The 15,370-nt window shown below is 35.0% G+C and overlaps 1 protein-coding gene across 1 annotated transcript; it reads right to left on the bottom strand.

Annotated features, from left to right (window-relative positions):
- Window positions 1–2,011: 2,011 nt before the first annotated feature.
- Window positions 2,012–9,308, bottom strand: LOC140242824 (echinoidin-like). The gene is made up of 3 exons (XM_072322576.1): window positions 9,105–9,308; window positions 3,686–3,851; window positions 2,012–2,623 (listed from the first exon to the last, which is right to left on the bottom strand). The coding sequence occupies exons 1-3, from the start codon at window positions 9,218–9,220 to the stop codon at window positions 2,390–2,392; spliced, it is 516 nt and encodes a 171-aa protein (XP_072178677.1). The 5' UTR covers window positions 9,221–9,308; the 3' UTR covers window positions 2,012–2,389.
- Between the last annotated feature and the right edge of the window lie 6,062 nt (window positions 9,309–15,370).

Genomic DNA, 15,370 nt, shown 5'->3' with positions numbered 1-15,370 from the left:
AAGGCTCAGAAAGACGCCAGATACTTTACAGTGGTAATTGCAGGACTTGTACACAAAATTACAAAGCTAACCCTTATAGGGCAAATTGTACCTTTCATCGTAATATCAATTTGGTTCCAAGTCAATACAATAATATCATGCCAATTATAATTATATTGATGGGCATAGGGAGCACTCTTTGCATGTGTGCTATAGCTTTTTTTAATACATAGCGCCTCTACCGGTCAGATATGTCAGACGAACGGAATTCAGAAAATCTCGTCCGAACGTACAATAGGGGATGTTGCAGTTAAAGATATCACATGATTATTCTCTCAATTTGTTATTATTATTATTATTATTATTATTATTATTATTATTATTATTATTACTATTACTAATATTATTATTATTATCATCATCATACTATCATCATTATTATCATTATTATTATTTTCATCATCATCATCATACTATTATTATTATCATTATCATTATTATTATTATTATTACTATATCATACTATCATCATTATCATCATCATCATCATTATTGCTGTGTAGGCATTATTTTAATGTGGTTATTTCTTTCACAGTAACTATGCCCTTGTATTTGTGACAGGTTGTCATCTTGAAGGCTGTAGGCTGTCCAAACAATCTGATCGCAGGCTTTCAAGTGCTTAAAGACGATCTGGTCAAAGTTGCTGGGTTGTCTAAAACCTCTTGACCTGTATACTTTATCGTGTAACACATGATCTCCACACGCCATATCCGATTGACTTTCCAAACTAATTTAAATTAGAACAAGAGGCACTTGTAAACCCGTACAGTTCCGTGGGCGATGATTATGGTGTCATATTAGCCTTTTGTTCAATTTCAGTTGTCCTTTAGAATTTTCTTGATGGTAGTGCTCATCAAGCAATTACAAGGTCAACTTGCTTACATTTAATACAACGTCTGCATTAAGAGTGGTTGGAGGGCCATGAAAAGAGGCCTAAAAATAGACCAACTGCCTCGTACAGCCCGTACATCTGCAGCACTTCGTGGACATCTCTAGCTGAGCAGCAAACAGATTTGATTGAAAACAGAAGGGTGAGGAAATACGAATAAAACTTGATACACAGTAGTATACGATTTTGTCACCTCGGGAGCCCGTTTTCACACGTAAAAAAAAAAAGAGTAGACAGACGCTCACGTACACACACACGCACACACACACACACACACACACACACCCACACACACACCCAGGCATACATATACATGGCTAGGACGTGATGATCTTGTGAGTGCGTGTTTGTGTGTGTGTGTGTGTGTGTGTGTGAGTGTGTATATGTGAACCCTTCTGCGTCAAGAAAATGGAGCTCAAATTAATCTGCTGAAGAACTGTGAGAGATGTATGGCCATGTCATAGTCCTAAGAATAATTTGTATATACCTGCAAAGTAAGTCTGTATAATACATATGTATATATGATTATATATATATATATATATATATATATATATATATATATATATATATATATGCTTATTTTTATATTTGTGTGTATGTAGTATGTATGTATATTTTTACGTATATCTTTATGTGTGTATGTGTGTGTGAGTGTGTGCCCGCGCGGGGTATGGTGTATTCCAGAAAAGTGAATATTAATTGAAGATCTACCATTATTGATTGTTGCAAATTGCACCATGAACCTCCTGATCGAACGAGGAAGAGCAAAATGTAAAAGAATTAGAGATGTGATGATCTAACTGTCTGAACAATTCTTTTTCCATGTTCCTCCATCCTTCATTCGACCATTCTTTTTACATGCACACATTATCTTTACAAGAATTATGCATTGACTGATAGAGAAATGATTGCATTTTCCATCAGCATGATCAACGACTAAATCTACATCAGAGCTCAATAGCTATTAGCAACGTCTTAACAGTGCATAACTATCATGGATACATACAACAAGTATATACATGCTTTGTTGAGTTATGAGAAGTTAATGTGCTTTATTGATACACTAAATTGTGACACTTCAGCATGAACAGCGACATCTGAAAACATGTTGTTATTTTTCTTCAAATAGACCTACTTGATATTTTACTTTTCTGTGATGCCTGTCAACCTATTGCTCGATTTTTTTTTTTCAGTGGAGTGCATGCTCTTCTGTAATTACTCTGAAACATACTCAGTAGATCACTACGATTTGCGTAGATCCTTTTGATATGGATATCAGTCTGTTTTAATTCTATCCCAGCATACTTATAAACAAGAACCTCCAAAACCAAAACAGAGAAACATAATAAAATCAAACCAAGAATTGAGCCCAATATAGGTGCGAAGACGGCCTGACAACATAACGTGAGAACGTGTAATCAATGCACATGTGTTTAGATTCATAACTCTACAAGTGGCCTACTCCGTGGGCAACTTGCACATGAAGTGGTTGACGAGGGCAGAATCGCAGGGCAAGTCGTTCCATCTCGGGTCGTTACTCTCGAGCTGCATGTGGACGCAGTCCTCGACGCCGCCCCAGTTGTCGGGCTGGTTGGCTCTCCATGCGATGAAGTCAAGGGGCGTACCATCAGTCCACACCATGTTGCCCTCGCTGGCGATGTCACTCAGTCCCAGCCACAGCATAGCGTTGCCCTGTAGTGAATGCAACACTTGCCATGCTGTACTCTTCGATTGTTATATATATATCTTTTTTTTTTTTTTTTATGAGTACAAGGAAGGTGACTATTAAGAACGACGTATTGTAAAGGCATGAAGTTTTGGGCCTCATAAAAGATTGTGTGACCAAAGGAGTCCCTTCACTTTTTATGTAGATCACCACCCTTTCCATAAAACAGAAACAATGAGGAGCTGATAAATAAATAAGTGACAAATTAGACAGTCCCCTAAAAAAAAAAAAAAAAAAAACTCTTTCCCGGGTAAATATGTCACAGTTTTCCAAACGTTTATTTATCAGGGGCAATCATAGAATATATATACATGTATAAATATAAATATATATATATATATATATATATATATATATATATATGAGCTATCTTTCTGTCTCGCTCCTCATATTTTCTCTATACTGGAGATGTTCAATACTTTTTATCGCTAAAAATGATCATTTTGCATAACTAGCTGCATTTTTCACGAAGCCATCAACTTTACAAATCACTCACAAGAACTCAGTCTAATTTAACATGAGTTGTTCTAAAAAGAAATTGCAAAAATTTGGATAATACGTTTTCTTTTTCTTTTTGCTTGTAATGTACGATCACTCTGTTGTCGACGTCTGTTTTATCCGTTCTCAACAAACAGGCTATCTACATGTCTCAAGACGACTTAGAAGAGACTAAAAAGAGTAAAAATGTAACTTATGTAATAAATCATCTATTATGTTTACACGTTCAAGTAGAAATATAAGAAAATGTTTTAGATGCTTTAGATTTATATTATGTACGCAAACATGGCAAAGAATTCAATTACATCAAATGCCATTAGCTCTTGCGACATGTGCCTTTTTATCCATTTTGCTCCCATCGCCTCCCCCCCCCCCAAAAAAAAGATAACAACACATTCCAAAACTTAAAGCAATAAAAAATACGAAAATATTTTGTTTCTCTAGCCTTGCTCTCCAAACACATCTAATTGATTTCACAGACGAGAACACGTTGTTTTTTTAGAGACCTGTACAGCTGTATTCCTTTTTACCTCCTGTTGGGTAGCAGCCCTGTAATGTTCGAAGACAAACTCCTGCTCGGCATCCGAGTGAATCGAAGCAAGATGGCCGATATCCACACAGTTCCCTCCGTGTGACACGGTGAAAGTGTTGCAACGTTCTTCGGCCTCTTGCCATGAGAGGCTTTCTGCGACATGCCTGTAGAGATACAATTTGCATTTCATAAGTTTTACCGTTATCAAAATAATAACAACATGAAAGAACTACAAATTTATAAACACTGACGTCATAAATAGTTTCAATTTGTCAGAGTCTGTCACCAATAGCTAGAAGTTCGAAGTTTCGCAAGTTAAATAGATTAACCCGGTAAACTGGCCGAATTTTGATACTTGGACGCCACTCGAGGAACAGCTGCACAACTCAACTTTTTTATTCCAAAATTAAGATTTTAGATTTTAATATTCCTTTGCAATTAAAACGTATTGCGCGTATTCAAATCAGATGAGACTGAAAGAGGCGCATCAGATCTTGTGTATGCGTTCTTTCTTTTCTTTTCATTTTTTTTTTTTGGGGGGGGGGGATGAGGGGGTTATGTGGTTTCAACGTGCTATCAAACTTTTCCGCTTTCCAGGAGGAATCACAATCTACATTGATAAGACGTTACATTCGTTCATGTGGGTCAAACATTTCACATAGCGTTGTTTTTCACGCAAGGGTGACAAAATCGTCATTTTCATCACATGCTTACATGCAGTTACACAATTAACGCCCAACCAGTTACTCAAATGAGTTTTGTTACTTTTGATATATTTGTATCGATAGTCCTCATGTAAACTCCTTTTTTTCCCTTTTAATTCTGAAGAGGGACTTCCAGTTTGTAAGCCTTTGACTACAGTTTTCGGAAAGTGATTAGGCAAAGATTGCAGTTAGTAATTTTGGTCACCTACAATGATAATGTTGGGTTGTTGTGGTGTTGTTTTTTTTTTTTTTGTCTTTGCTGCTGTAACCTGCTGCTGTAAGGTAAGGTAAGTAATGAAATTAATTCTACTGAAATGTGATGAATTTAGTGAAAGAGGGTGATCATGATTATAAAAATAAACAAATAATAGAATTCGTGCTTTCTAAGTTTTTCATTTCTGCCATTGTATGTAACATACATGTCATTAATCGCATATAAATTTATTGTGTGATGGATCAAATGAAGTCGTAAACCCATTACAAATTGTATGGAAGTGTTAACAGAAAAATACGATGATCTAGATTTGTTAACAATATCAAGACTATTCTTTTAACTTCGTTACATCCCTAGTTAACAGTTTTTTCAGTGTTTCAAACACATAATACTCCCATGGGAATTTGGCCTGACGTTTGAGTGAATTAATTGCCCTTGTGAATAAAGTAATGCTTCCAAAACAATAATGAAACTTTTTTTTTTCTTCTGGGGGGAGGGTCAAATTCAAATTTCCGTCGACAACCGAGAGAAGTGTAGATATGCAATTATTTTTAACCGTCCGTGGAAAAAAAATCACTATATTTCAAACTCCATTGGACGCTCAATTGCATGCCCTTGGGAGGCAATCTGTCCTGAACAGGGAACATTTAATACTTTGCTTTCGAGATCTACAAATTCAAAATGACGTCCTTTCCAAATATTGAGAGCAGTCTTCAGCTTCGCATAATTCATAATGTATAGGTTTTCCCGCCCAATTTCATCACATTAGCATTCGGTTTAACAAAAAGGAGTTCAATGTCAATCAATTTTCGTCAATACTTATATACTTTCGTCAATAAATATATATATATATATATATATATATGAGCTATCTTTCTGTCTCGCTCCTCATATTTTCTCTATACTGGAGATGTTCAATACTTTTTATCGCTAAAAATGATCATTTTGCATAACTAGCTGCATTTTTCACGAAGCCATCAACTTTACAAATCACTCACAAGAACTCAGTCTAATTTAACATGAGTTGTTCTAAAAAGAAATTGCAAAAATTTGGATAATACGTTTTCTTTTTATTTTTGCTTGTAATGTACGATCACTCTGTTGTCGACGTCTGTTTTATCCGTTCTCAACAAACAGGCTATCTACATGTCTCAAGACGACTTAGAAGAGACTAAAAAGAGTAAAAATGTCAACTTATGTAATAAATCATCTATTATGTTTACACGTTCAAGTAGAAATATAAGAAAATGTTTTAGATGCTTTAGATTTATATTATGTACGCAAACATGGCAAAGAATTCAATTACATCAAATGCCATTAGCTCTTGCTCTTGCTCTTGCTCTTGCTCTCACGGTTTATTTTAATTCTTTGATCATTCAAATTCGTTTCATGTCATTCCTTTTAGATTCTATTTCATTCAATTTAGAGGGAAATTTATTCAATTTAACGACGCAAAGTGGCATTCAATTTAGCGTCAGGTGGATATACATTCAATTTCGTCCCAAGTACGAATATCAATTTCATTTATAGGTAGACAACTTCGAATTTTAAGCATTCAAATTCAGTCAACATAAACAAGTTCTGTTGTAAGTGATTCATACCGCATTTATGCACGTCAAATTCTTATTTTCACTATTAAAATAATTTAATCATATAATTTCATCTTTATTTCATCTTTATATTGGGTGTATCTAATCAGTTGGTTTGAGTCATACATGTGTATTTCTCTTCTACCCAATCTTTCTTCCCATTTCACTTTATTCATAACATATGGATGTAACACTCACGGAATGGTCATAGCTCTCAAATTTTTAAACGTCCAGATGTATTATACATTTTGGAAGCCAGCCCTTGGTCGATTTTTTACCTGCCTCGTATCTATATAGGTTCCCTCGCCAAATTCCATCAGATTTGCATTCGAATTATAGTGAAAAGGCGTTCAAATTTGAGCGATTTTGGTCACTGCTCTACTCTTAATGTTCAGTTTAATTCTTTGAGTATTCAATTTCATTTCATGTCATTCCTTTTGGATTTTATTTCATTCAATTTAGAGAGAAATTCATTCAATTTAACGACTCAAAGTTGGCATGCAATTCCGCGCAGCTGGATAGACGTTCAAATTCGTGCCAAATTGCAGTTTCGATTTCATTTATAGGAACACAACTTCGCACTTCGAACGTTCGAATTCAATCAACATACACTACTTGTACGGGCCTTTTTTTCACTGTCGCACGATTTGATGATACAATCTTATTTTCATTTCAAAGTGTCATTTGATGGCATTTGGATGTATTTCTTTCCTGTCGACCTTTCTGCCACTTTCAATTCATCCCTAACAGTATGGATGTAACATTTAGGAAATAGCCATATTCCAGAATATCTTAGGGGTCCTATAAAGTCCAAATCCATATTGATTCCTTTTGATTCCATTCCTTAGTTCCCCGTGTCCATATCATAACTTGCCGCAGTGGGATCAGCCGTAGATAGACCTATTTCACCAGAGGGTTATGTTGTCAGTTTAGCTTGTTGTCAAAGTTATGCTTCATCCACTACTTCTGTCAGCATACGTCTGCACGTTTTTCATCTTACGCTTATGAGCCAAAAGTGTTAAATGAAAAGAAAACGTGATTGTGGTTTCAAAAATTAAAAAAAGAGGGGGATGTTCATACCAGTGAGCATATCATAATTTCTGAGTAGGCCTAATAGTTTTATCGTTATTAGCTTCATGATATACATCAGATATCTTAAACGTATTTGTCGTACTATGATACTGTATTTTCATAAGGCTGATATCACAAATTATACGACGGTTACTTTGCTTATTTTTTTTTAAATTGGTTAAAAAAAAAGAGAATGAGATCATGATTAGTCTATATTAAAGGTAGGGGATACCTTTTACAGACCTCCCAAAATGCAGCAAAACATTAAATATAAACCTCAGGGGACTTGTTTAGGCCACTGCTGAGAAATTTGGAAGTCAACAGTTATCTACAATTTGAATAATGCACAAAACTCAACTACTCAGTAGTTCTATGTGTCAGCCACACTTAACCCTTTTTGTTGCAGTCTTCTGTATTTTTTTTTAATCTATGAACACAAATCTAAAAGTATAAGAGCTGATGTAATAACATATAGAGTGTGTGGCAAGAATGTATATAGAAATGTTTGCAAGTTTTGATGAACTTTCTTCACAAAATATACATGATGGACACACATGCAGTGCATGGGTCTGCAAAGGTAGCCTAGTAATGTACTGGAATTTACGGTGAGCCCCGAAAAAAATTCAATTCAAAATCTAACGGTAAATAAAAATGTACTAAATGTTACCTTCCACTTTCAATACTTTATGGGAGTTTCTAAAATGATACTCTCTTCAACATACCACTGTATTTATACAACTCTTCAGTTAAGGCATGCAAATGGGATTCCCTACCTTTAAAACTATGTGTATGATTGAATACACACACACATATAAACACACACACTCACACACACATATATATATATATATGAAGAGTTTGTTTGCAAAAACCGATAAGTCCATATTTGCCAAATGGAGATATTTGTGATTAAAGCTAAAGAAAAATAAAGAGAATAATAAGAAAATTTATGCTTCTTTTGACCATAACTTCAAAAATATACTTTTATGTGTAGTGACCAATGTATCATTTAAAAGGTATTATTTTGTACTTTATAACAGAGATGGTACTTCAAAATCTTCAAAAGTGGACTTATCGGTTTTTGCAAACAAACTCTTCATATATATATATATATATATATATATATATGAAGAGTTTGTTTGCAAAAACCGATAAGTCCATATTTGTCAAATGGAGATATTTGCGATGAAAGGTCAAGAAAAACAAAGAGAATAATAAGAAATTTTTTGCTTCTTTTGACCATAACTACAAAAATATACCTTTATATGTAGTGATCAATATATCATTTAAAAGGTATTATTTTGCACTTTTTGACAGAGACCGTATTTCAAAATCTTCAAAAATGGACTTATCGGTTTTTGCAAACAAACTCTTCATATATACATATATATAAGCCAAGGTAAGTTAAGAAACCCGAGTTGTACATTTAGACACCTATTTTGACATGTATTCATTTATACCCTCATTCTATTTCATTCTATCAATCCATAGACAGTTCTTTCGCTGATCCTCAAGGATATAGAAATGCGACATCATTTAACAGATATGTAAACAAATCTCACATACAATGATGATGATTAATAATAATAATGATAATAATAATAATAATAATAATGGTAATAACAATAGTGGTCCAGCTTTCGCTGCTCATGGTGCTTTAAAAAATGAAAAGATGAAAATTATGCAATGTACAACATGACAACAGGGAGGAGAATAACAAACAACAAGCAAGCTCATACCATAGATATCATGATAGAGACAAACGAATACAATTCATCATTTACATAGCATCCTGATTGTCCACTTTTATGATATTCTACATCCTCCTTTACCCATTACCTGTAGCAGTAGTCCTCAAATTCTGTAAAGCCTTCGGGGCAGCAGGCGTTTGCTCCCTTTGGTCCGGCCAGCACGGCGGCGACGATTAGAGCGAAGACAGCAGCCGAGCCCTTCATAGTGGTTCTTGTGGAAGCAGTGGTAATATGAGTGATTCGTTCTGTTGTAGCGAGTGTGGCGAAAGCATCAGATGACCCATACTTTTATATGCTTTGTATCGATTCAGATGGACTTGAAAGATACGATCATCTCCAGCTGGGCTCTGTGGATTGTTGCTGGGCAATCTAATATAACGGGACACACTTAACCGTGTACTAGGGTGTTCACTGTCTGGCGCATTGCCAGTCAATCTTATTATAACATTTTGAATTTTCGATTTGAACAAGAGGTTCTCCATAATATTAACTTACATACTTTGTGGCGTCAATGTCATTTTTGAGTTGTCGTGTTTGAACGGGTGTTCACGTGCTATACTGATATACTGCATGTGTCAAGTGCACTCTTCTAATATTTTTGCTTCATTTGTTCACAGGCAATCTTGAGGGTCATTACACTATAGTGTTACTATAGTGTTGCTATAGTGTTACTTCTGTTCACCTCCTGCTCTTGCATGAGGGTCATGACACTATAGTGTTACTATAGTGTTACTTCTGTTCACCTCCTGCTCTTGAACGCACATATAGGAGTGAAAATACTTTAAAAAAATACTAGATACGATTAAACAAACTAGGCACAGCAAAAAACAACAACAGCAGCAACAATAGATTGCCAATAAATTGACGCCTTTTCATTTCTTTTCGCTAACCATTTTGCCTTCTTTGACATAAAATGTATCCGTTGGATGTCCATGTTTTATGTTAAAAAAACCCCCAAAGTTTAAGTGTGAACATTTGACTTGCTATCTATTATTCCTCGTTAGTATATTTAAATGCATTTTAAGTATAAATTGTGTCAGAGTTTAACTCACGTGGCTTAAACCGACGCTAAACAGTAACATTATACTGCACGTGCATCAAGAAAAAAAAAAAAGAAACATGAAATGAAACTTGGCAAACCAAATTACTCTAAGCAAGTTATGCAATTAAAAAAAAAATAAAAATCCGTTCGTTTCTCACGAAAATTTTCAAATCTTGTTTTTTGACTCAGACATCCAGTAAGTATACGATGAGATGTGAAAGTTGTTAAAGGATGAGAGAAGACAAGTGTGAGTTTGCGTCTAATGGTGGTGTTCCATTAAATGAATGGACTGTACGGAAATATAGATCACTCAAAGGTAGTCTCTCACGCCAGTCTTGATGCAATTAAACAACGCATCATTCTTGTCACCTTACCTCTATTGTCCGTGTAATGGAGTTACCGCACGCAGAAATTGCAACAGCAAAAAAAAAAAAACAAAACAAAACAAAAAAAAAAACCCGGAATTCGGCCACTTACTAATGGTCCATACGTCTTCATCAATATTGAAAGGAGCTATATATAATGCAATGCGTCTACTTTACACTCGTCCTTCCGTGCATATGAGAATACAATCACATACTATTCACAATCATTTCACGCGTGCATCTTACATTCTTTCGGCTGGTACACACGGCCTTCATTATATGCGCAAATGTTAAAAATTAATGACAGGGTAAAAGAAAAACTTGCTAACACAGCGAACAGATGTCGTGACAGAGTGTTTTCTTCCTAAAAATGAAATCAAATAGCCCTACACTAAGTGAGTTAGACACTTTATCATTGTTGTTCTGATTTCTTTGTTTCCGTATTCAACCATAATATGTTGAGTGGTGTGGTTTCTACCTAGTATTTTGATTCTCAAAAGGGGGAAAGTCGTCGTGCGTTTCTCAACATACAGGGAGTACGTTGGTCATTGGACATGAAGCGACACCCCACCCCATCCTCCTCCCCTCCACCACCAGGAATAGGAAAGGTTCGATGTTTAAGGGACGGACTTATAAAACTCTGCAGCTGACGCTTAAAGACATCAAATATCTTCAAGAGGCTTTCAGTATAGATTGGACATTTGAAGTTGTGTTACACCATCAATCTGCTATATGTGACCTGAAGAGCAAGACGTTGAAGGTAGAACGACTTTCAATCCAAAATATCCACGGTTTTCAAAACTTAAAGAGAAATAAGATATCTGACATATCCACCTAATGTCTTTGGAGTTCGACTCATGCTTCAAGCGGCTGTCAGCATAGATTGAAGATTTGGAGTTGTGATACACTATCGTCGTGATCGTGGTAAGTGAGGAACAGGAGTTTGATGTCAGGCCAACTTCTAATTCAAAATATTCATCGGTTTTAGTTTTAAAACAAATATCTATATGTAAAACGGCCCTCTATGTGTCTTTGGGATTCAACCTATTCTTGCATATTGATATAGTGATAGAGAGGAACGACATAAAAGATCTCTTATCTAAGTAGATCGTTAATGATAGATCTGAAAGCGTTAATAGATTTCGAGTGACTTCTCACCGAAACTTTTACCCTCCCCCTCCCCCCCCCCCAAAAAAAAAGAAACGGTTGGAGCAGATTTACTTGGGCGACTTATCTGAAGTCATGAAGTATTCGAAACATTCTTCCTCTTTTCTTGTTACAGTGCCACAGTGGCACTGTAAATACCCGTACTGAAAGTCAAACTCGGAATTACCAAATGGCGACTATCATTTGTGATTTAGGGATATCTGAGCGCACAGTGTTTACATGACTTCATTCAGTATTTAGACCCCAAATAGTTAACCTGAAATTAAAAACAAAATCCGTACAAATACAACATACGTTTTTGTATTGTTTTGTTTTGTTTTGGTTTGTTTGTTTGTTTGTTTGTTTTTTGTGTTTGTTTTTTGCAATTGCCATAACTCAGAAAATAGCCAAAGTATGAAGAAGAATGTTGAAAGAAGAGGGATAAATTCGATAGAAAAAAAATGTGCATGGTTTCGTGGGTACTCATGCCATGCTTTCATTTTGATTTGCATTCATCATTTTATGAGGAACTACTCATTTCACAACCTCTGCTTCTTGTAGCTTCTTTTGTTTTTATTTCACGCGTAGTCCTTAGTATCATTTTTTTTTTTTAGTTTTACAACAAGGACAGTGAAACCAATCCTATGTTTCCCATTTTTATGTCGAATTTGATCTCGTGGAAAGTGTTCATGGTTATCTTGTACTTAATGCTCAAACACTTTGGCAGGTCAGTTTTTGGATAAAACCAAGATATAACCAAGATAATAACTGGACTGAATCGAATGAAATGCATTGGAATGAATTGTATGGAACTAACTTGAACCAAGCTGAATTGGGATTGAACTGAATCTAAGTTAATTGAATTGAATTGAATTGAATTGAATTGAATTGAATTGAATTGAATTGAATTGAATTGAATTGAATTGATTTGAATTGAATTGAATTGAACTGAACTGAGTCGGACACAATATAATTGAATTAAACTGACCTGGACCGGACCAATGAGAACTGGATTAATTTGAACTGAACGAAAAGTTACACTGTAAAAACATGCCTCAATTTTGCACTTCTTTGATATTTCACAGTTTGCATGTTACCCTCTATCATTAGCTCCCGTCATGGTAGGAGCTAAGCCCCAGCGATGAAAATTAATTTACACAAAATTCATTTAGTTTTACAAGCGTTACAGGATCAATCCAGCAATACCTTAAGTGATATGGGACAGATGTGGATAAAGCTGTGGTTTGTCACCACCAAAACCAGGAAGTCTCCAAAAATCCATGACCTGATGATTTTGCTTTTTTTTTGTATTAAATTCTCCAGAAAGGTTCACAAATCGAGTAGCTGAAAGTTTATAAGGCTTCAATCTTTCGAGAAGTGGTGGTTACGGTGTAAAAATGTTTATTGTTGAAAAATACCAGTTTTCTTATATTTCGGCAAAAAAAAAAACACACAACAAACATATTCCTCATTTTTCTCACAGTTCGACGTAAGCGACTTTATGATGATGATGATGATGATGATGATGATGATGATGATGATGATGAAATAGCATTTGTATGGGGCCATTTATCTGTAGAAACATTCAAAGGCGCCCAATAAGTAACGCAATAGCTTGAGATTACAAGCACTGCGACTACAATTCACGAATAGAACAAATAATGGGGTAAGCATAGCTGTCATGTCACCATGATGAAAATTTCAATAACTACTCGTTATTCCGAAAGTTCATAACTCCAAAAATTAGATAATTTTCGTTATTCCAAATATTTTGCTAGTCAAAAAAAGAAAAAAGAAAAAGAAGAAGAAATAAGGTTCCCAGTTTCGAAGATTAGTTAGTACGCACCTTTTTTACATTTTTGAATCAACGAACCATGCTTCTTTTTTGGACTATCGAACCGCAGGAATAAGCCAGTTCGGAGTTACAGCTCATGGCACATTGGTACGAATGACCTTTCTTTTTCTCAGTCGGTAAGGGGCACTTCATTCGTTTTCAGAGCGACATAATGCATAAGTTTTACGTAACAATTTATGGGATTCGTCAATCATGTTCAAACAAAGAATGAACTTGCGTAGCGACCAGATGACCAGAATGATCTGTCAATTAACACCTGTGAAAGCATCCATTTAATTATTTGGCATTGAATCTGAATGTATTAACACTCTCTTTCTATTGATATTGCCAAATACCACTTTTGCTTTCAGGTGGATGTGCTGGCAAGCAACATTTATGAGGATTACGTGAATAATCATTACATCACAGATGCTTATCCCAGTGAATTTAAAAACCCACATGCCTGTTGGTACAAATGACCTTTTTTTCTGCTCATGCGCAAAGTGGAAATGCGAACTGGCTTATAACGAACGAACGAACGAATGTGCCCACTGAATACTGTTTTTTTTTCCTTTTTTTTGTAAAGATGCAAATATTCACATTTTGTTTTATGTATATCTGATTTTGCTGATATCTTTCAATGCCTGTAGCAGTTGTGCTTGAAGTTGTAACGATACGATGTCATAACCACGATAATTATGTATGTACAAATGTGCGGTGTCGCTTGAAAATTGAGAGTACAATGAATATCTGTTTACATGTACATGTATGTATCAGCAAAGTGCGCTTGATGCAAGAATGAGACGTTTACCAGTAGAGCTATCACAATGTGTAAAACGTATACCACAATGTATTTGTATATAGCTTCAAGAAATGAAGTAGGAATGTCGGATGACTTAGGTAGAAAATAGGAATTGCAGTAGTTAAGCTGTAACATTCATCTTATTTGCCACCTTTTTCGATTAATTGATTTTTCTTTTTGCTACCGATCAGGGGATAGTTCAATCGTAATAAGAAAAAAAATGAAAAAGGTGATTTACTATTTTCATCCACTAAAAACAACCGAGTTTGGGTTGATGACACAGATTTCTAATGCTTTCCGAAAGAAACTGTGAGTTTTAGAAGTTGCGCCCCTGCTTTTTTGATAGGTGCGAATATAAACAACAATTATTTGGTGTCTATGTTTCGAGCATTTAGCAGACTTATTTTCAGCAATTTTTGGAAAAGACTTTTATATTGGAATAGACATATGTTATCTCTTTATTACTTCTCAGTATAAGATCATAATATACCAGTGATATATATTTGTCCATGTCCTCATTCCATTAATGCGAAAAATATTGAAAATGATTAGTCTATATCATGGTAAGTGTTGATGCAATTAAGATGTGGACTTCAATTTGTATAGGGTTAGGTCAAGTCAATTCAATTCAAACTTTCAAGGTCATCAATATCATCATCAATCCCGGTCATCAATTCCGGTTGCGATTTAAACTTTGTGATTTGACAGGTGTGCTTGTATTCTTTCATGGAAAGTGTACGTTTTACTCAATCCAGCTTAAATGTCCTGTTTACCTTTCGTAGCAGTGATTTAAATGTTCATGATATCACATTTGATGCATATGAGCAGCCCTGTTGTACTACAAAACATCCTATCATATGAAATTTTTAAATAAAGCCTAAAATATAAGTAGATATCAGAATTTTTCTTGATAAACCGTAACTGTAGATGGTTTAGTCTGGAAACATTTTTATCATAACAATTGTTCACATTTTGTATATCCAACAATACTCAACATTGATTCTACTGATTCAAATTTTTACAGTGGTTGTTTCTATCACTAACTCACATTTTAGAATTATTTAAAGCACTAATGCTGGGTTTTTGTTTCATCTGCAAATGGGAAATTATGTCTTTAATATTCTTCCACATATCATTTCAGGATGAAAGTACAGAAAACTTCATT

Source organism: Diadema setosum, chromosome 19 (assembly GCF_964275005.1).
Source record: "Diadema setosum chromosome 19, eeDiaSeto1, whole genome shotgun sequence".
Taxonomy (NCBI): Eukaryota; Metazoa; Echinodermata; class Echinoidea; order Diadematoida; family Diadematidae; genus Diadema; species Diadema setosum.
This window is presented reverse-complemented; position numbering and strand designations above follow the sequence as displayed.

Bases quoted from the DNA above. Each gene is read 5' to 3' on its own strand.
- LOC140242824 (XM_072322576.1), bottom strand. From the start codon at position 9,220: ATGAAGGGCTCGGCTGCTGTCTTCGCTCTAATCGTCGCCGCCGTGCTG. The intron at 3,852-9,104 runs GTAATGGGTAAA...GTATCTCTACAG, and splicing joins TTTGAGGACTACTGCTACAG to GCATGTCGCAGAAAGCCTCT. The intron at 2,624-3,685 runs GTAAAAAGGAAT...CATTCACTACAG, and splicing joins GGGCTGCTACCCAACAGGAG to GGCAACGCTATGCTGTGGCT.